The sequence below is a fragment of the Thermobia domestica genome, chromosome 4 (assembly GCF_964235325.1).
Source record: "Thermobia domestica chromosome 4, izTheDome1.hap1.1, whole genome shotgun sequence".
NCBI classification, from domain to species: Eukaryota; Metazoa; Arthropoda; class Insecta; order Zygentoma; family Lepismatidae; genus Thermobia; species Thermobia domestica.
Window position 1 is genome coordinate 15,796,499 of NC_137457.1, and position 23,781 is coordinate 15,820,279.

A 23,781-nucleotide genomic window follows, 5' to 3' on the forward strand; every position below is an offset into this window, starting at 1 on the left:
GTATACAAAATGGCCGCTACGACAAAACCCGCGCGGCTAAAAAATAAATGAATAACAGTTTTCAACTCCCTGAATGTGGTATAAACTCAGGCAAAAAATTAAGAAATAACTAAATTTTGTCAGCAACCATCGATTTCATTTGGATTGCCCCTGTTATTTTGTGCAATGGACTTAAAAAGAAAGAAAGAAAAAAAAGTGTACTAGTTTTCATTTTTGCATTTTCTTTCATTTTACATTACAATAGACTCTTTGTTGATGTTTGAAGCTCATCCGTGGGAACTAGAGCGATAACATACTCTCATAGACTTTGCTTATACGTCACGATAATGTTTCAGTCAAAGAGAGTACAGGTACAGACGAAATTAACAAAAATTTCGTATGAAACGAGGGTTTCGAGAGTACTTTATACGCCTGAGTTCCAGACCCGTGGGTGGTGCGTCGTCTAAAAGCGGAAAGAACGACGCGTCATTGCTCCAGATGGAATAAAAATTCATTTTGTTTAAATCACATACAATTTGCATTGTAACAGCTTTCGTGTGCGGATAGCTTTATATGCATTCAGGACTCTTAAGTTCGATTCCCGAGATTGTTTATTACGTTTGTGCCTTTTGTCATCCGTAGTAATCATAATACTAGATGCTAATTTTATGAGGCATTAATATATAAGGATAATAGTAAGGAATTACTTTTTGCTTTTAAGCGCTTTTATTATGCTGATGTCACCAGATCCTGTTAAAATTAATACGCAACTGCGAAGAAAGTATACTCTTTGAAGTTAAAATGAAATAATGAAAGTCGGTACATCTATGTTGACGTTACGAGTTAACATAGACAACATACATATGAACGGGTCGAGTTGAGAAACACCACCTTTTAACGTCGGTAAAACATCTCTTAGGCATAGATAAGGATTTTCTTTACATCTCACGATTTAGGCTGGTAATTAACCTATTTAAAACTTAACAATTAAGTTAATTACATTTCATAATTTTTAATTTAACTACGTTCTTCAGGAATTAATGTGTAATTGACAAACGTTTACAAACGTTCGTAACAATTACATTATTATTATTATTATTATTATTATTATTATTATTATTATTATTATTATTATTATTATTATTAAGTAGGTAATCAAACACCACGCGAAATGGATATTCTACAAATACTTCTACTCGACTTCATGGACACTCCATGAAAGTAATAATCAGGCTTTTCAGTGAACAAACTATAAGTTGAAGCATGCGTAGCGTGCTTTACCATTCGATTCAACTAGCATTTGTGTATGTGTATTCATCCGACTGTCCCACGATAACACTAGAATGCACCAAAGTGTTTTTTTAGTTTTTTTATTTTTAATTTTATTTCCTCATCGCAAAAGCTCTACCGTAGCTGAAAAAAAAAAGTGGATCCGACCATAAATCTTGGAAGGTTTAAATTTTCTGATCGTCTTACACACAATTTTATTTTACGGTATTTTGGAAGGTTTCACGAAAGCCTAAAATATACTAAATAACTAGTTGTTTACAATTTGATCCTACATTTTTACGTTCAATTTCGCGTTAACGTTAAGAAAACAATGTAACTTTAATCTGTTTTCACAGATTATCCAACTAAGGACTATTCCATAATCCACAAAAGCATATACAGATAAAGACTACCTAAACAGTCACACTTATTACCCATTACTTAACGAACCTTAACACAACCATCACCATATAAGCCATTTCTCCTACACTGGATTACAGAACCAAAATTTGCAGTGCTTGAGAAAGAGCCAATGAAGATCAATTAGTCAATTTACTCCACAGAATCTTACCTTTGCTTCCATTTTCCGCTTTGTCTGCGAAGTAGATGAGCCTCGCAGCATGGAACAACGCTTCCGAGATGTAGTGTAAAACCAGCAGACAAATTCCTACTCGATTAAAACTAAAAGAGGAATTAAAGAATTAGCGTCTATGCATTGAATGAAAGCAATAGTATGATGAGACGCACAAACTGTGACTCGCGCTATTTCTTATCTGATGGTAGAAGTAAGGTTTTACATGAGATAAATGGGGAAAATACCACACTTTATATCACGCTAGTTCCTATATTACTTGAAATTCATAATTATATATATACAAAGAGAAATATGCACTACTGGATCGAAATTCAAACCCGGGTTTCCGGCTTACTGTCCCATGCGTTAACCATTACGTTACCCTGTTCACTTCCTTAGCAGCCATCTGGGTAACATAGGGGTTAACGCATCAGCAATGTAAGCTGGAGACCCAATTCGAATTCCGATGTTGAGTGCATTTTGAAGTTTTAAAATCGGCTGTACAGTATAATCTTTATTTTAATAAATAAACATAAACTATGAACAAAACTGATTCTTAGAAACTTGTCTAGTAACAGTATTGAATAAATATTAGACAAAGAAGTTAAGAGAAACTATTATATTAGTATTTTGTGTGAAGGTCACAGACTCAAAACTTAGAAATACATTCAATATTATAGTAAAATATACTGTATGTGACACACAACATTTCAGTTTCTTAACAGAGCCTTCCTGTGACAGTGATTTTTTCCCCTTATTCAATTCCTTTGGCTTCGTCTCATATTTTTATTTCTTGCAGCTGTGGTCGTCTGCAGTTGTGCTTCAGCTGTGTCTCTTCGCGGGTGTATTCACCCGTTCTCTCTTAAGACGTAAAAGGAGAAAGCGGGTGAATATATATCAAGATGACCATCGCAAGAAGTGAAAGTGAAGAGGCGAACCACGGAAAAGAAATAATTTCCGTATCTTACATATAAAGCTGAAGGTATGTATGTATGAATGTTTGTTCCATACACAAATATACAAGTTGGCTTGGCATATTTCGGAAACTGGGGAACAGGCCTTAGTAATTAGAATGTGCTTCTTGTGCGTAGTCAAAGAAGGGAGGTGGAGGGGGGTTCAAAAGTATGCCAAAAATAACCCATTTCACCAGCCGCTTCCCTTCTATTTGCGTAAGTCTTTACGGGTACAATATGTATCAATCACTTCCTTTACTGTGAGTGTCTTTAGGCATTAACCTTCTTACAGGTTAGTCTGACTGATCCAAACCTTTAATTTCATCTAGTGTACATGTATACTTAATTATATTGCGAAGAATAGAGTATATGGATTATATATTTTTATATAGTCAGTCATCAGCCGGTTGGATATAAAAATATGCACACTATTAAATAATTTTAGTAGAACTATCGTGACGTAACTAACGCAATAACAACAGACTAATTCTATTTGACCAAATATCCTACATGTGCTTCTTCCCTCTTTCATAGCAATCTAGTGCAACTATCAGCAAATCGTTGGATTTCTGGGCCGGTAAAATCTCACAGGCACTGTTCGGGACATGAGAGTGGTGATCACAATTTGGGAAGCTACGGGAGGAGACAGCCCAAGAGCATGCAGAGAAGAAGTGACACCAGGTTCACCATGACAAGCAGATTCAGCAACGTGGATGTGAAGATGATCCTGAACCCACAGCCGATTGACTAGGCTATCAGCCTGAAGTGTCGCTCTGACAGAGGCATCCATGTTAAAACCGGAACCATGCAGATTCTGTCGCTGGATATCGAAGCCGTCTGTCGAGCCAGAGCCGTCTAAACCTACGGTCACAGTGCCTCCGATCCGTCGTCAGTCTGTCTTCTTGTGGGATACAATATGGACGAGGAATTACTGCTATTAGAAAATCCTGTGTTAAAAATATTACTTTTAGAGGAAGATAGGAGCGAATATGTAAATACTATTTTTCAAGAAAGAGAGAAATATGGCGACTTTCACACTCTATTTCCAAAGTTGGTGGAACAGCTACAGAAGTTTTTTCAGTACTTCAGAATGGAACAGGATTCATTTTGGCACATCTTACAGAAGATCCAAGGACGCATAGAGAAGCACAGTAATTTTCGAAAATGTATATCAGCAGAAGAACGGCTTGCTGTAACATGTAAATGGGAGTCTCAATACCTGCGATTAGTTGTAAACCACCCGCTAGTCTGGCGTAGTCTGACGACAAAAACAAAATAATTTGTTTCCGATTGGTGGTCGATAGAAGTCGGCCGTAGTCGCCAGACCATGTCGGCGCCAGTCTGATTACGTACACTTCTCTCAATGCATTTGTTTATTTCACCGATGTCGTCAGAGTATGTCAGACTAAAAAAATCGGTGAAAGTCGGATCCACTGTGACCATAGGCTAAGACGACTAATCCACGAACAGGACAGAGCTACGAGAAAGATAAAAATAAATATATATATATATATATATATATATATATATATATTAACTTTTGGATCCCCTTCTACTCTTCCACCCTCGTTTATTTTCTTCTATAAGTCTTTTCTTTTATTCGTAGTCTAAAAAGAGAATTAACTCAGTCTCAGTTGTAGGATCTAGAACTAGGAGTATCACTACGTTTTCCTGTAAGACCTAGAATTAGGGAGTATCAGTTCATTTCCCTGATTATCTCGTTTAAGTGAGAGTAATAGAGCTCTCTACCTGCACAATATTTCAGTTCGGAAAAAAAAAAAAAAACACTAAATATAATTTACAATCATACTTCTCGACGTGCCAGTCCTTTTTGTTCTTGGTGTTCATTGTTGCGAAGTTCATAAAGAAGAGTTTTAATTTGTATTTAGTCTCAGTGTTAAAAATGCAATTAGGTACACAAGGATATTGACATAAATTTAAAGTTACGATTTACAGACTCAAACTTTCTGTAAATAAAAGATTCATCCCTGAAGACTGCTACAGTATAGGAAGTGCTTGAAATATATTAGAGAAACCATGACTTACACAAATATATATATATATAACTAAAAGAGGGAGAAAAGCGAAACTTTGCACAAAGCAACTTTAAGGAGGGGAACATCGTTTTGTGTGTTCAGCAACACTACCCGGTAAAAAGTGTTGCCATCCCAGTATAGTTATATTTTCTCAAATGGCACTACGTCAGATTATTACATATTTCAAATCAACGTGTTAAACGAAAACTTAAAATACTACATTTAGAATTCAGTGTTGCAAACTAAGGATGTTACAGTACCACAAACATCCAAAATTTGGAAGCCTATCACACATACAGCACAACGGAGATGGACAAGACAATGAACATCTGAAGTACCTTAGCGTTCAATACTATGATCATGGTATGACTTGTTTTGAATGAGTAGCAACGAAGTTACAAGGGTTTGAACATTTGATTTTTTTTCGAAAGCTTTACTTCGAAAACATGCTTAGTATAAGTATAATATCTAATTACTTGTGTGGTTTGCAATTGGCAAACACATAATTTTCCCGTTTACAGCACTTCGATATCTTAAACCGTTCCGGAGATATGATAAACATTGATAAAGTTCGCAACACAGCTGAAAATGGTGTATTTCTGGACAATATTTAAACTCATTGTTGTTTTCCTCTTCTTTTACCTCCCATTACGGGAATAACTTTTAGTAGGTGTAATTACAAGTCTTCGCAATTACACGATTTAAGCAGTGTTGCAAACTTCAGCAATGTTCATCGTACCTCCGGAACGGTTTGAGATATCGAAGTGCTGTAAACAGTAAAATAATTTACACATCCATTGTAAACCACACAAGTAACTAGCTATGATACTTATCTGAGCACTTTTTCGAAATAAAGCCTTTCGAAAAAATTCAAATTTTCAAGCCCTTGTCACTTCGTTGTTATTCATTCAAAACAAGTCATACCATGATCATAGTATCCAACGCTAAGATACTTCCAATGTAAATTGTCTTGTCTACCTCCGTTGTGCTGTATGTGTGATAGAGGCTTCCAAACTTTGGACGTTTGTGATACTATAGCATCCTTAAGTTTGGAACATTGAATTCTAAATGTGGTATTTTAAGTTTTCGTTTAACATGTTGATTCGAAATATGTAATCATCTGACGTAGTGCCATTAGAAAAAAATATAACTTTATACTGGGATGGCAACACTGTTCACTGAGTGATGGTGTTGAATACGTAAAATGATATCCCCTCCTTCTACAGTGAAACCTGTCTATGTTGGCCACCATCGGTTCCATCGCAAAGTGGCCAACTTACAGAAAACAAGTGTGATTGGTGTATTTTTAGAATAGGATTTCTAGTATTACTTGATTGTAAAATTTTAATAAGCAGTGGGAGGACAGCTACTTATAAATAATGTATATAGAGTAATCATAAAAATATACAGTACTAGAAAATATTACTATAGTATGTTTAATATATGTGCATACCTTTCTCTTCCTGAAAACTAGTTTGGTACATTGGATTATTCGGATTGAAAACACAACAACACAAACAGCCATGAAATAGAAGCGTATGTACGCAGTTCATTGAAACTGATATTATAGCACACTAAGTTATTCAGACTGAAAACAAGAAAAGCTAAGTTATAAATTGAGAAATTCATATGCAATTTATATGACTTCTATTCAGTTGTTACTGAATGGTGGTTCATTCTAGACGTATTCGTTTTATTCTTTTTGGCAGATATGCACATTCTAATATTGTAGTTAACTACCTCTTGTTTAACGAGCTAGAAGTGTTTCCCTCGGAGCAAAAGATGTTTTGAGAAAATCTTGAGAGAATTCATATCTCAAAAACTCCGCTATCTTTTGACGAGCCGACAGGTGCCAATAGTTGACAATTGAGTTGGTTGGTTTTAACTTTGAGAATTTTCCGGCATTACTAAAGCTCCCACCGATGAGAGGAGCTGATATAGCTAATGGTTTAACAAAACAGGCAGGTAAACAAGTACGTACAACCATTTCCTGAATTTCTGAACGTGCTTTTTCTTATTCACATCTTCCTTCACCACCCCTTTAATCAGGGTAGTCTTCTGGCCATTGACCTCCAAGAGCAAATCGCGCCAATCCTTGCTTCTTTCCTCCAGTCACAAATACAGAACATCTGCCTCTTATATGGGAATACGAAAGAGTTAAGAAAAATAACAAAACGGTATTTTGCGTGGCCAAGCTACGCAGGTAAATTTATCATTATCATCATAGGATAAACATTGCTTCAGTGTGGGCAACTTCCAAGATAGATAGGTGGCCAACTTATAGAGTAGTAAGTAACGAATGTCTTATGGGAAAATGCAGGTTCAAGACGAATGAGGCCAAGATAAGCAGGTGGCCAACTTAAAGAGGTCGCCAAGTTGACAGGTTTCACTGTAGTTGCTTCATGCAAAGTTTCGCTTTTCTCCCTCTTCTGGTTTCTCAGTCATCACGGATGTTCCAGATAAATTTTACACCCTGTATATTTTATATATATAGTACAATTTACGTAAAACTAAATCTGTTATATTTTAAGCTGACGTGTGTTTGAACAGTTTTCGAAAATTACGCTTATAGAGTACATTTGTTTTATCTTGGCACGCTTCCCGCCTAAAGGATAAATCTGTCTGCAACACGTTCTTGCCACGCGTTCAGGGTTAGTACAATACGATGAATTCTCAACTCCTATTTATGGTATGAAATAGGAACAGAAGTTTCTGGGATATCATCATTCTATTGTCACATTCTCAATCCACGAATCATAGAATCATACTTTATTGTACCCAAATGCGGAAAATCTGTACTGTTTCCTTTTTTTTTTTCTTTCTTTCTTTTCTTTCTTTTTTTAATGAAACCTCATTGAAGATTTTCATTTTAGAATACACAATTTATCCACATATAAAGATCTCAGAAAACGCCGGTACTGGAAAACTGTTCGGAAAGACAGTTGCAGTTTGCTTTCACTACTTTTAGGGAGGCAAAGGTCAAATTCCAAGGTCATCATCTCCCGAGGACCTTGCTTGCCCTTCGCCGTCGTCTTGGCTATCTTTTGAAAAAAAATGAAATGAAATCTTTGAGTTTTACGTCCCACGATTATGCCGGTTAGGCTAAAGGAGACGGTGATGATGACAGATGAGTGAAATGGTGGAATGAAGAAAGTGGGAGGAAACGGGAGAACCCCGAGAAAACCCACGAGCACGGTGTTTGTCCACCACAAAGTTCACTTGGCGGGGGCTGGGATTGAACCCGGGACCCCAAGCACCAGAGGTGAACGCTCTACCACTGAGCCACCGCGCCCCCTGGCTATCTTTTGAATCAAATAAGTTAATAACTAAACAATTAGAGAGTTCATCCGGTAGTTTGCCCTTTTCCCAATAAAATTCTTCTTCGCGTTTGACAAGTTCTACCTCCCTCCTTCGTCTTCAGGGGGTCACTGAACTTGCGCCTCGGACAGAAGCGTTTCAACAGCAGAAATTTTAAATGTTGTATTCCGTTTTGACACATAACCCTTAACTTGAGCCCATATTAACCCTATTGGATTAAAATTACTATGGTACGGTGGTAATCTAATACCAATATGTTCTTTAGATTTTGCTACAGTATCTATTTCGTATTCTCGCCTTTCCTCCCGGTTTTCAATAATCTACAAACGCTGCCAAGCACCACACCACTTACAAATCACTGTAACACATTTCTTCGCACGTTGTTACTTCAACTACCCGACAAATAGCAATGACCTCAATTGATGGGCTGGCTAACTACTAACGTCACCTACACGACGAAACCAATAAGACGTCTATTGGATTAAAACGTTTACCTGAGTGCTCGCAGAAAGTACTTTAAAGGCTAACCAAGTGCACTGGCGGAAAGTATGCCAAGATAAAACAAATGTACTCTAAAGGAGGTAAAAAAAAAAAAAAAAAAAAAAAAAAAAAAGAAAAAAAATTGCCGTAGCTCTTTCCCTGCGCATGCAAATCGACGTTTCTTTTATCATGGGAAAAAACTGAATCCATTCAAATGAATTTTGGAATATTTTATTCGGGTCGAGCTGAAATGAAATCTGAGTTTTACGTCCCACGGTTATGCTGGTTAGGCTAAAGACGACGGTGATGATGAGTAATGAATGAAATGGTGGAATGAAGAAAGTGAGAGGAAACGGGAGAACCCCGAGAAAACCCACGCACACGGTGTTTGTCCACCACAAAGTTCACTTGGCGGGGGCTGGGATCGAACCCGGGACCCCACGCACCAGAGGTGAACGCTCTGCCATTGAGCCACCACGGCCCCCTCGGTCGAGCTGAGTTTTTATCATTTGACTTCCATTTAAATGCACATCCTAAGGGGAGAACAGGAATTCAAACACCTGCACATTTTCCATAAACCGTTCTTTCCGTGTGAACAACGGGTATTATAGCTTTCAGCTAGTTGACAAGGGGAAGGACCATCCGCACTTAAATTCTGAAGAGAAGTGCGACGAAACAGAAACGTTAGACACACACACACACATTACATATTTTTACATATACAGAGGCGGCCCGTCATAAGGGGCCCAATGGGCCCGGCCCTTCCATCGTTTTTGTATTAACATAGAGAAATGTATGTATCTTAAGTTATCCTGCTAGTATTGTTGCTATAATTTCCCTCTGAATCAAAAACAGTAGTTCTGACTGCTTCAAATCAGTTTTTCCATGTACTACTTACCCTTACGGGCATGCTATTCACGTACAAAGTAAAGGGGAAAAGGGCATGAGCTGTTTCAGTGTGGACTTAGTATCGTCTTGCATTTACTCGTGAGTCGAACAACGTGAAAACCCAGCTTGAATGTAAGTGGCATGGGCCAAGAATCGTAGGCCCTCATCGCACGATTACACTCGACCCCTTCCGAACGAAAAGGTTTGAAAAGCTTGCTTGTTATCAAAATTTGCTTTGTCTGTAGAGGTTGTTCGTGTGGTTGTGCGAAAAAAAAAAAAAAAAAAAAAAAAAGCGTGCTGTTAGAAAGTATTACGCGCGTTTTCACACAAATAGTGAATCCTCAGACGTTTTCCACTTTTAAACACTCCTTCCCGGAAAATGACGTAAGTTTTATTCCGTCCCTATCCGATACTGAACAAATAAAAGCTCAAATCCAAACTATCGGTCGCATACAGCAATGATATTCTTTGCGCAATTTACACCAGTAATTTATTATTATTTCTGCGTGACAATGACTTAACAGATACATTTTCTGAGATGTCAAAACTGGTGGACATAGTATTGACAACACCTGTAGCTACAGCAAAATTAGAACGTTGTTTCAGTACATTAAAAAAGATGAAGATTTGTCTAAGGAATTCAATGACCAAAGACAGACTCAATGTACTAACAATGTTGTCTATAGACAAAGACTATATTATCACAATAAAGGATTTCAACACAAAAAAGTGATCGAGAAATTTTCCAGTCTTAAGCATAGAAGAGCAGAGTATGTTTAGGGCTGGATTAAGGGATGAGGGGGGGGGGACGCCGCTTAGGGAGTTTATAGCCCCGGGCTTCCAGGTGTACAGGGGTCTCCACTCTGATCGAAATGTCAACTAGCTATCTAAAAGAATCATTAAGATACAATCATCACCATAAAATAAAATATGATCAAAAATATAAAAAATATTGTTTTAACTATCCTACTGTACTGTACTACCACAGAAATGCATTAGGTGAGGTCACCAGGGGCCACATATTTTTTCTAGCCCCGAGCCTCCAAAATGGGTTGATCTAGCCTTGATTAGGAGAGTACCATTTATTACAGAAAATATTTTGTTACGTTGTTGCCCTATGATTATACTTAATGTGTTAGTATGATAAGTTTTACTGACTGCAATTTTTTACTTTTTAAGGAATTCACTTAAGGTTAGTGTAAAGAGACAAGTTTTGCCGATAGATATCACTACAGTCTTCGTATCTCTCCCATGTACTTTTTACCTTTCACGAAAATTTACAATTTCTTTTATAAATTTCAACCTAGAGACTTCAAATTTTTAGAGAAGGAACTTCATAACCTATTAAAGGGAACAATTCGTGCCGATTTTTTATTTAGAATTTTCTTCATTGTTGAAACAATTCCATTGTTAAAGGTTTGGATATCCATTTCAACAATGGAGAAAATTTTAAATAAAAAATCGGCACGGATTATTGCCTTTGACAGATTATGAAGTTCCTTTTCTATAAATTTGAAGTCTGTAGGTTGAAATTTGTAAGAGAAATCATGAATTTTCGTGAAAAAAAAAAGAAAAAAAATACATGGGAGAGATACGAAGACAGTAGTGTCATCTATCGGCAAAACTTGTCCCTTTAAACCAACCTTAATAATCAAATAACAATAATACTATTTCAGTTGTGGTAATAGTAGTAACCATAAAGTATTTGTCTTGAGGCTTGGCCCTCTCTACCTTTTATTCCACGAACCGCCACAGTATATAATATAATATTATATATATATATTCTATACCATTGCATATGTATTTTTAACTCTTGAGTGACATAGAAAATGGAAACAAAATAGGATAATGTAATATTTGTATTGTACTTACTTTAACAAATAGGCTGCAAGCACAAACACGAGATGCAACGTTGCATAACGTATTCTGGCGCCCATTTCTTCCCGTTTGATCTTCTGGAAATAGAGCTCCGGGTAGCAGTGAAGCCAATAAGATATTTGGATGATGAAAAAGAATTTAAACATAAAAACCATTCGGTCATGAGGATAATCTTCCCACAACGACGAAATGTTTAATACGAAGTTTTCCCTGCAAGAAACAAGAAAAATAAGTCTCCTTCATGTTGTTATGAAAGACATTACAAGCAGATGTGGCAACTGACTGCCAGACTATGCGATTCAATACTGAAAAGGGGAATCTGTAGCTCCGCTGCAATAGATGGATAAGGTGAGATGTTATTGGGGATATAAATTCATATGAAAAACAGTTTCTCGCTATCTTACAATTATTACTACAGCCCGGATTTATATGCAAAATGCATGCTTATAGCAGCGTGCTGAAACGTATGGAAAGTTTTTTTTTCTTTCCGATGGACTTGTAAGAAATCGTTTGACACGCATATGATAGCGCATATAAGTGCATATTTTGAGTGAATTTCGATGTGCATGCATATTTCATAAACTTTGCAGGATAGTGCATATTTTCGAATTTTATTGCTGCATACTAGCATATTTCAGAGTATATCACAAAAAAGTAGGTTATATTTAAAGTGAACTGAATCACTTTGTAAACGTAGATATAGAATATATATTTTTTTTAAAAAAAGCGTTGAGTTTGTTGCTCATAATCCTAGGTAAATTAACTTTCGATTGCTGGTAACACTGCGTCAGAAAAACTTTGACAAGCATTAGGAAAAATCCCGGGTTAAAACAATCTGTGACATTGCAAATGTACTTAATGGTGAAAACATGGAATTGATTGGAAGAGGACCTAATACAGAAAGACATTTGGTGTTTTTCAATGCACCAGTGACTTCTGCTGATGTAGAAAGGAACTTTTCGATCTACAAAACGCCTCCTATTGATAAACGCACAGGGTTTACAGAAGAAAACCCAAGGAAGATGTTCATAATTCATTGCAGCAGAGGTGATGAAAGTCAAATATTTTTGAGAAATTGAAATTTTATTTTCTTAGTCTGTATTTCGGTGCATATGTTAGGTTTTTTAATGCATATTTTTCGTGCATATTTGCATGCATTTCTCAGGGTTGGTTTGTGCGTGAAAATCCGGGCTCTTATTATTACTATTGCTACGGACAAAGTTAAACTTATTTATTAAACTTTCGTGCGTAATTATACTTTTAGTTCATTACTCTTCAAAATTACTTGCAAAGGATGGTGAAAGGAAACTTTCGTTATGATTAACTTAAGAATTCTTTATCTGTTTTAAAAATAATAATAAAAATAATAATAATAATAATAATAATAATAATAATAATAATAATAATAATAATAATAATAATAATAATTGCTTTGTAATTCTGTTTTTGAATTTGTTTGCATGTACCGAAGTCAACTACCTTACAGATGTCATCGTTTTAGTTCATGCATTGACAACATGATCATAGAAGTATATTCTTGTAGGTACACGTACACCCATGTCCAAAATGATTGTCGCATATCTATAACTGTCTTCTTGTAAGAAGATAATGTAATAATGATTTTGCTGGATACTTTTAATACTGATACTATGTGTACAATCGGGAAATGTATATATGGTAAACTGCATATGAAAACAATTACAAATACGAAAATTAGAATGAATAAAACAAAATGTTGCTAAATCGACATGAAATTTGCCACATACATGTCTTTGCTGATTGTACACATACTAACATTATAAGAAATACCGGGCGATTACGTTATCAAATTATATTCCTACAAGATATTTATAGACATGCGACAATAATTTTGGACATGAGTGTACCTACTATTTTACCACGAGTAGAATAAATGCATGAACTTAGCATTAGTCGAAGAAGAAAACGTCTTCATTCTTTAAGTCGTGGTATTGCGACGTTAGACTATAGTAAAAGGACTATAGACTATAGTAAAATAAAAGGTATAGTAAATTTTTGAATGCGTACAAGTATGTCGAAAAGCAGAGTAAGGTAACTAGTCTCTGTACCATGAATGTTCTGGGTATATGATTGTCGTCTGTGTTTCACAATAAGTTGTCTGGATGACCCTCATACATAATGCGACTACGAACATGTTAACAGTTAAGTACTAGGCTAAAGTTCATGTAGTGACTTTAATAAACGAAAGACTAAGCAACTGTTTATATATTTTCGCAGTAGTTTATTTCTTCAGAAACATAATGACGTAATTGTTTTGCTCGAATGTAGGTAGAATCCACTGTATTTCCTGCTTTGCTTTCGGTTTGATTGGTTTCTGTATCTGCATCCTTTGTCAACAACAAGGCTATGTAGGAGGAGACCTAACTCAACAGAAGTTGTTCGAGTTTTCTCCAGCTCCAAAATACATTTTTTGTGTGTGGAAAGAGGGGCAAAACCCACAATACAACCTTCCCCTTAAAAAAAAAAAAAAAAAAAAACTGCAAAAGATATACTACAAAACTAGGATTAAAATTATACTCTAACTATTTTGATATAATAAACATATAATATGATTGTAATTGCTTTCTTCAATCACGTTTCCCACCACACACCTAGTTTCAGAGTTGGCTTAAAATATGTATTAAAGAGAAGATCCCCAGAAAAGAATACGATTGAAATATGGAAATCACGAAAAACGAATTTCAAATTCACTGTAACTGTGTTCAACTGTAACGTGGAATAAAAACAATGCATATACATTCCCTTTGTTTTTGTACTAGCTACTCGCGTACTAGTATAAACAAATATTAAAGTTTATTTCCGCATGTCTCAATTACAAATCGAAAACTCTTAGTAATGGAAATTAAAGATATTCTTGTTTTCTTAACACTACATTTCGATAATTATATACATACTAACAAAAAGGTTTGCATTCAAAACGAAACTATTTCTTCATATAACAAATACAAAAGCACAAATTATTATTATAATTGTTATTTCTAATATCATAATTTGAATCGAAAACTCCTACAAACCCTTCATTTAAAAAAAAAAAAAAAATTACTAAAGGTATACCTCAATTTTCTCAACAGTACACAAGAACAACTATATCCAAAGAAAGGAGAAAGACTTGCAATCGGGAACTCCCGAATTCTTCCTACGTGTCTGGTGGAAAAAATGAAATGAAATCTAAGTTTAACGTCCCACTCTTATGCCGGTTAGGCTAAAGGAGACGGTGATAATGAGAAATGAATAAAATGGGAGGATACGGGAGAACCCCGAGAAAACCCACGAGCACGGTGTTCGTCCACCACAAAGTTCACACGGCGCGAGCTGGGATCGAACCAGGGACCCCAAGCACCGGAGGTGAACGCTTTGTGTCTGGTGACGTATAGTACGACTATGATGTATTACAAAGGTCCTTTCATAGAAAACTTTATTGTACGAAAACAAAATCGTAACTGGCAATAAGATGTTAGAAAACAGTTCCTCCAAAAAACAGTACACCTTTTATGTTTTTCTTTAGAGAGCATCCATTTAATAAAGCAGACTTTTCCATCTCTGTCTTCTGACCTTGAGGTACTATTTGCTGGTGTGTTTTGGAAAACTAAAGAAATCTTTAGTCAGAGCGGCTGGCCCACAAATTTCAATCCTGACTATAATACGTTGAATTGAACTGATTATGAGTAACGTCCCATTCAGCAGCGAGGCTATATAAGACGGGACCTACTGACGAACGTCGAATCCGAACCATATGTGTTTCCCCCAGGAATCGAACCCAGGTCTCCCACGCCAAAGGTGCGTACGCTAACCGCTAAGCCACGAAGGTGCTCTGACTGTAATAGATGCCCTATATTATACAGAATTACTTACCTCTTCGTTACTTTACACAACTCTCTAGAAATCGAAATATAAGCGAGTTCAAAGTGTGTCCCACGAAATGCGAATGTTCGACAAAAGCAATCCAGTTTTATGTTGTACAGTAAAACTTGAAACCTTAAATGGTATTTTCAGTATCAATACGGGTTTATTCACGTACAAAATTTAATCAAGTCCAATCTTGCTCAATAAAATCCACTGGACTGTTTTTTTTAAACGAGATTTTCAATAACATTGGACCTGAACCGTTGCTCTCCCATTGCTAATAAAAAGCATCATCAAAGACACACGTAGTACCCATTACACTAGAACCAGGGAACCTTTTCGTAGTTTAGTTTAACGTTCCACGATTATGCATTTTGAGACTAAGGTGCCGATTTCAGTACAGCTTTCAGGGCGCATTCAAAAATGAACAAATTTTTAAGTCTAACGTCCAATGACCCTGCCCCTTAGGCTAAAAGAGACTGATGATTAATAGAAGTGAATGATGGATGATGGTAAAATTAAATATTCTGTGCTTTCTTACTGGGATTTGAACGACCACGTACATCGAAAAGACACATGCTAGCCAGTAGGTCAAAGCAGAAGGCTGGACCCAACTGAAGTTGGTCAGATAGCATCTAACAAGGCAATACTGAGGATTTTAATACAAATGCGTACGACTATGAAACCTTCAGGCGGGTCCGGGCTCCCTTAGGACCCTAGAATCTGCACCCATGGGGATTGTGATAACAGATGGATGATAATGTAACGTAATCGACACATAAATGAAAATATTGTAAATTAATAAGAGAAAATTTGGTAGGTTATAGAATGAGGACAGTTACGCACTTAATACAAGCGCCTCTAGTGGCGATTCTCCGAAGTAAAAAAACCTTCCTCCTTGGTGTGGAAGGAATGATCGCCATTGCGGCTCTTGAATCCTCTAACTGATAGTGGTGGAAAAAAGGCTCTCCTTAATAATGATAAATTCACATTGTTTTCGGCTTTGAAATTACTTTAAAGTATATTACTTTGGAAAGCAGGTTTGCTAGTAACTAAGGAAGTAAATTTTCAGGCGATGCGTTTGGCAAATTAGAAAAATAGGAGAGAAAAATTTCATATTATTCCTAACTTCATTTTGTGCCATGTTATGTCTATATAAATTATATTTTTCTTTAGTCCTCATGTCTATAACTAATATCAATTATGTTTAATATGCTTAGTATATGTGTCTTATGTATTTACGTATGTTTCTTTGTACTTGTAACTCAAGAAAGGTAATTTTGATATTTAAGAAGTTTCGTGTGAAACTCGTGCGAACATGTGCTAATCGGTTAGCTTCAATAAGCTTTAATGGCTGTCGATTGAACTGGTTTAAAGGAATTTTTGGAAGTGAAATTAATCTTCAAATTGAACTTACTACGAAAAACATTTTATATTTAGTGTGTTGGAAATTTGAAATTGAAATTAGCATAATCAATGCGAAAACTGAAACACAGCCAAAGAACATTTTTCATGATATTGGTTATTTGACTTGTTGTTGTTATATGCATATTATTTCGTTATTAGTCATAATAAAAGAGGACTAAACCTAGATAGTGTTAATCCAAATTATTTCCATGCATTTCTCATTCCGCCGCCACTTAATTTGTATGAGCATACATTTTTTTTTCTTTCGGTGCTTTCAACCTCTAAATTGCTACAATAAGGTAGAATAAAAGAAGTGGAAGAGTCCCGAGAAATCCCAGGCACACGATATTTGTTCACCCCAATGCCTACTTGACGGGAACAGAGATGGAACCAAGGACTCCACGTACTGAGGCTATCACTAAGATACCGAGAACTCCTTTCTTCCGAAACCTTCTTCGGTACGTATATGATATTCGATCCTGAATTTACATCGTGGGTTTATTTTCATTGTATATCTCTGAACTCATTTCTTATAAATAATTATTCTTCGATATAATTCTGTAATTATGATAAATGTAGTAAATTTCCCACAAAATATGTATTATAAATATATGTGGTGAATGCTGAAACAGTAGGACAAAAGAAAATCAGTGTACAGTTCGCAAATTTAAAATTTCACACCACTTATATTATTTAAAGAATTAAATTAAAGATTATGTTCGATTCAAAGATGTACAGAGAAAGTAGAACACTGTACACTCAAGATCATACATCATATGATCATTGAAGATCATACCAAGAACAGTAGTTTTGCATGAAATAAAGTATACTGGATTCAATTTGACTTCTGAGCAAGAATCCTAGGTTATTGCAGCCTACCCGGAAAGAAGTTCAATTAGTGCGGAAAGAAATTAGATTACTGCAATTATTTAGTGTTTCAGTGACAGCCAACTTTCTATTGTACAACTTAGGGTTTCAATTACCTGAATATGACGTCTCCTCCCCATAACACAGACATGATGTAAAATATCACCAGTTGGCCAGATTCGTTGAACTTGCTATGCTTCACCTTCGAAAGATGCAACTTTCTGTTGATTTTCTGGTAAAAGAGACAAAAGTTTAAAAGATTAAAATTTTTGCTATGCGTAATTCATGTCAACAGCAAACTCAATCTTAGTAATATACAGTATCATTATTTAAAAAAATAAATAAAAGTTATCCACTCCTCTTTAAAAAGGTCTTGTACTATAACCTACATTTCAAATTAATTCAAACAAATATTGATATTCTTAGGGTAACTGACATCTTTATTTAGAGCCGAAGCACTTGAATTTTCTACGTAAAGTTTCCAGGCTTTTTTATTATTATTATTATTATTATTATTATTATTATTATTATTATTATTATTATTATTATTATTAATTTACTTAAGTGAGATGAGTGGCCAAGATTTTTTTTGAACAAGACTAAACCAAAAAAATTATTAGTAACTTCGACGAAACTGAAGAGTTCAAACTATACCAAAAAAAAAAAAAAAAATATTTCAACAACAATCATCGGGTAAGCAAACATTACGACGAATAGCTCCCTTTACAAGTGGAAACCCAACGTATCATAAAACAAAAAATTCAACAGATATTCACCTTACTGTACTCCTCAACGTCGTTACAGTTAAGGTAAAATAAATAAATAAATAAATAAAAGGCAATTTTCACTCATAGCTGCTGTCAACATTGAGATTAAATCTTTAAGTGTTACGTCCCAAGATTATGCCGGCTAGGCTAAACGAGACTGATGACGAGAAATGAATGAAATGGTCGAATGAAGGTGGGAGGAAACGGGAGAACAGTGAGACAACCCATTAACACGGTGTTTGTCCACCACAAAGCCCACTTGGCGCAAGCTGGGATCGAACCAGAGACCCCACACACCAGAGGTGAACCTTCTACCATTAAGCCCCCGTGACCCCCATAGCTGCTGTAAACACTGTCAATGCATACATACGTAAGAATAAAGGTTTTAAGGGGGAAAGGATGTATGAAAATTAACGCAGCAAATTAATAAATAAAAAAAATTACAACAAACTTCTTGAGGAGAGTTAACAAATTTTAAATTCTTCTGCTTCTTTTGTGGTAACAACAGCAGAAGTATCAATGATGTTATTCGACTTTTAGCCAGAGTGCTAATATCGGATGGTTGTTTTGTTACCTATGACTTGGTAATCTTGACAACTCAGCAAAAATTCTATGTTAAATGTTATTCTTTGAACTGTACCAAGATACTGATAAATACTCTTTGTTGTTTATTTATAAGATCGCTCTTCAAGGGACTTACGTTGCGAGAAACGATTACTTACTTGAACATAAAAAGTAAGTAATTATATCGGTGCCCAACAAGATTATTTGCACCTGTTCAGAGCCATAATTAAAATTACGCAAGAAAAAATCCTGAAAATTAAAATAATAGAACACGAGCAGACCGAAACAAACAGAAAACTATAAACAAATATCACAGCATATAGTAGAAGGTAAAATTACAACTCTGTCGGACACATAGGAAAAAGGGATGTTAGTTTTAAAAAATGGCAGGTTAATCATATTTGCTGGGCTGCTTGGCAAGAGTTGCTGGGCTGCTTGGCAAGAGTTGCTGGGCTGCTTGGCAAGAGTTGCAAGCGGGTTTCCCCTGATTAGTACGGATGAATAAATACTGTGACAAAACAAGGTAAACTGAATCAAATAGCAATAAATAAAAGTTAAAAGAAAAAAAAAGACAATAGTTGTTAGAACTAGTAATAAGGTATGTTAAATAGCAGTAAAGATACCCATACACAAAACAAATTAAATCGAATGCAAAACTTGAATGTGCTGCAAAAACCTCGAGGCGAGGAATACAATATTGGTCACCGCTAAGTAGTAATCTCAGGTCGAGAGATGTAACGCAGCTCCAAAGACTAGCCAAAACGGGGCGACAAGATGATGAATGACAAGGCTGGACTACAAAAGATACAATTGGGAGCTGTAACCTCATGTAAAGATATGCATTCGTGAGATAGCTATATCCAATCCACACCATTATCTTTTGGTAGACACAGCTAGTAAGAACAATAGGCCCAAAGCCGGAACTACAAGTTGAGACCATATCAGGTTTCAGAAAAAGAAGAATGAGCCTCTCTCTAGAGTACCAGAAAGTGGTCAGAGTACCTTGTTTATAGAAAAGGAAATCCGGGGAATAATAAGTACAGGTAGAGACAGGTAAAACAACTACCCAATTCATTTAGTATTTGCTTCTGATGAATGACAAACCGTTATAAACGAGGACGACTAGAACACACAGCGGTCCATCAGAGCCCAGAATTGTCTATAACAAGATTACACATCTCTATAGAAAATAAGTACGAATATAACCAAAACTCTCAAATAAAAAGAGAAAAAGAAAGTTTACTAGAATAAAAACTATTAAACTATAATTAAGAACAAGGGTAATGCAAAACCGTGACCAAAAACAGACTTTCGTGCCGAGTTCGTGTTTAGTGTGGAATCAATGGCTAATTCCTTTTCATCAATTTCCAGTTTAAGATGTTTCCTCTGTTGCTCCAAGTCTCTAAGTGGTCCACTCTACGTTCTCTTCTCAGTTTCCTTTTTGTTGTGCTCACTTATCTCTTCCTTCTGCAGGCGGAAGTACTCTTCGTAACATCTCTGGAGACTTTCATGTAGAACAGCTTCTGGTGATTTTCAGGTGTTCAACACCGCCTGCCTCTTATACCTGGTTATGTATATGCCTTTCTCCTACAATAGTCTTTCCATGTAAATTTTCCATTAATCTTTTCAGGACCAACGGCTCAGACTCCGTAGCTTGACCCCTAATCTAGAGGGATGATTTAGGTGTCTATCTCTTAAGGAAGGATAAAATCTTCCAATGGCGTGCATTTCATCTACATCGAGGTCCCCGCAGCGAAACGGTAGGGGGAAAATTTGGATGCTTTTAGTTCCCCTCCCCCCCCTCAGTATTTTTTTTGGGGGGAAACTCTTCTTCCAGAGGAACTACATGGTAGTAGCAGTAGTAGAGTAGGGGAAGTAATGGGGGAGTAGGGGGAGTCAGCAACGAGGCTACATGTCCCCGTCTCGATTAAGAACGTTGCTCAGGACTGCAAGATTAAAAGAAGTAAAGGCTAAAACGAATACAGTTCAACTGAACGAAAGCGCTGCTAAATAAAAAAAAAAAGGAAACTAAAATCATAAATAAGAAAAAACATAACAATAACAGTATATATAGAAAAAAAACAATAAAAGCTCAGAGAAGATATAAAAATTTAGCAGCGATAAAACAGTAACAACAAACTAAAAATGCTCAGAGAGCGTGAGGAACCCCAAGATTCAAAAATAAACTGAAGTACCCGGTCAACAAGTGTACTAGTATCCCCCAAGACACGGGTAAGTAAAGAAGGTAGTCCGTAACGATCACTGAGATCTGAGTATTGAGGACATTAAAGGAACTACATGGATAAAACGTGATATCAATAAAGGTAAATGAACACACTAACAGCGATGTCTGACGGATGTGTGAGAACTTTTTTCCTTGCGTACGACAAATAACAGTGTTGCCATACTCCCACAAAATGGATTTTTAAAATCTTTTCTTCTTCTTTTATGGGTTGGGCACCGGGGCCATAAAAGATAATCTCGTTGGAATCTGTGTCCCATAAGCCTTCCAACGAGGTATTGTTCATGTCCCTGTGACAATTAGAAGGGATACTTGGGCCGCCAACGTAAAGGTCTACGATTTTCTTGAAATCCCTGCCGGTTCTGAAAAGATTAAGAGTGATTTATTAACGGAAAACCCTTTTTCGACCGTTGTATCTCCATGTGAGAATAAGAGCCCAATTTTTAATGGCTTCCACAAATTCTTTGAATTCTTCAGTGCCAGCAAAAAACTTCCTGTAAGCTGCGTCAAGTTCGAATTCGTTACAACTCTGGAGAACTTCTTGAAGAAAGATGCACTCTTTCACAGAGTTTTCAGGAAGCATATGATCTATGATGCCACACATGAGGTACTCGTACATATATAGACTGTAATGAGTAATCAGAAAAAAAAAGTCAACTACTTGTAATGCTGTTCAGACCAGCAGCGCCAAGTATGGCAATTATAAGAACAAGTGAGCTTTCGGTATTGATAAGAGAATGGACAGCTTCACTTTTACTCTAGTTATCTGCCCGGCAATATCTATTTCTTACTAAATCGAGTGAGGAAAGTTTTGCATAGTGTTGTACAAAAATCGATCACATTGTATAATATATATTGATAGTTTTGAAAGCTAGTGAGATACAATCTTTTCGGTTATCGGTTATCTGGTTATAGAACCGACATTATTGGAAGTCTGATATTAGTAGTCTAATGTGGTATGTGGAAATTCATCAGTGGTTTGGTAAGCTGAATTTATGTAATTGTTCTGTAACTAATATTCATATTTCTGGTTCAGTGGTGAGTTTAATATTCAGTTATTTATTTGTAACATCAGTTTAGGCATTATATTATATATATATAAAATATACTTTATTGGAGATATATGAGGCGTATAGTTTCTAAATCCGCCATCTCCAATTTTCAAAAAAAATGAGGTAAGTAGATTTACTGGTATTCCTTTCCATGCCCTACATAATGATGAAAAGAGTTGTTTGAAATATCGCCACCTCCACCCTCAATTACTGCTTTAAAGTTCAGGGTATTTTTCAAAAGCCGCCATCTCCACTCAGCAGTGTGTTTGTAAACCCGCCATCTCGATTCTAATTTATACTATGCTATGAATTGAAGACCGACGTTAATGAAAAAAAGTTGCTAGATGTTGTTCAACTCGTAACGAAGCACTTCGGGGAGAATTGGCGTGCTAATTCAAACTTAGCCATTTAAGTTGATGCTGAAAAGAGACTGACTACGTCAACAGAAGAAAGTGTAGATAAGGATTAGGCTGAATGCCAGTGTTCCGAACATGATTCTGATGAGATCTGACAACAGTGTAAAGATCACTTTCAATCCTTTTCTTGTTGGTAAAGGTGGCATTTATTCCGAAGTTCCCATCCTGTTATGTGAAGCTATGTTAGGTTAGGTCAGGTTAGGTTAGGTTAGGTTAGGTCCCAATAGGTTAGATTAGGTTAGTGAGGTGAGGTTAAGTTAGCTTATGTTATGCTAGGAGACGATATTTCTAAACGGGCTGGGAACTTCGGAACTTGACCCGTAAATGTAGCTAACGTACTATGATTAGAGCTTTATTTTTTTCCTTGTTTGTGCACATTATAATGTCACCCAACAAGTTAATATCGTTGTTTAGATTCAGTTTATCTCCATCTACTGTTCTGTTCTGAAATAGTTATCCGAAAGTATAATAGTAATGATTTGGGAGCAAATAAACCCCAAAAATAACTTAGGTACGTTTGTTTCAAAGTCCTCCATCTCCAAAAGTTGTTTACAAAATCCGCCATCTCCAAACTGCTTTCTGCAAAAACCGAGAAATGGAATGAGCGAGATTTTTGTCATTTGGTAGTTATAATGAATGTCCAGAAAGCAGTAAAGTATTTCTAAAAAGAAAATCTTATCTCACATAATCTCTGAGTTATCAGTTTTTTTCTGTTTTTCTCGAAACCGTTTATGAAGGAGATGGCGGATTTAGAAACTATACGCCTCATATTAGGTGATAATACATGAGTTTTGAAAGAATTTATTGACATATTGTCATTTTCCTCATTTGATGGTTGGAAGAATTTATCTAAGTTCTATTACCGTAACATTGCAAGTTTTGGTGCTTCGGGAGATTATTTTTTTGATTAGAAGTGTAGATTTGTTGAGGGTCGACCAATATTTAGATTTAGTATTACGTATGAAATCAACCTTCATAAACGGTATTAAACGTGGGGGTGTGCTTTCTAGTTACACCCTGCCGGGTAACGACGGGTTGGTTTGATTTGATTTTTAGTTTGACGTCCCTTTTAACAGCGAGGCTATATGAGACAGGACCTAGTGATTAACGTGGAATCCGAACTACATGAGCTACTGCCGGGAATCGAACCCGGGTCTCCCACAACGACGGGTAGGGTATACAAAATTTTTATTTAAATACCTCAACATG

General features: G+C 36.1%; 1 protein-coding gene across 1 annotated transcript in view; it reads right to left on the bottom strand.

Annotated features, from left to right (window-relative positions):
• Window positions 1-23,781, bottom strand: part of TRAM (translocating chain-associated membrane protein 1) — a 55,292-nt gene that overhangs the window by 16,068 nt on the left and 15,443 nt on the right. Inside the window, exons 3-5 of the mRNA XM_081755279.1 lie at window positions 17,648-17,763; window positions 11,370-11,585; window positions 1,820-1,929 (exon numbers count right to left, since the gene is read on the bottom strand). Of these exons, the coding sequence (XP_081611405.1) occupies window positions 1,820-1,929; window positions 11,370-11,585; window positions 17,648-17,763 (442 nt within the window). The remainder of the gene's footprint in view (window positions 1-1,819; window positions 1,930-11,369; window positions 11,586-17,647; window positions 17,764-23,781) is intronic.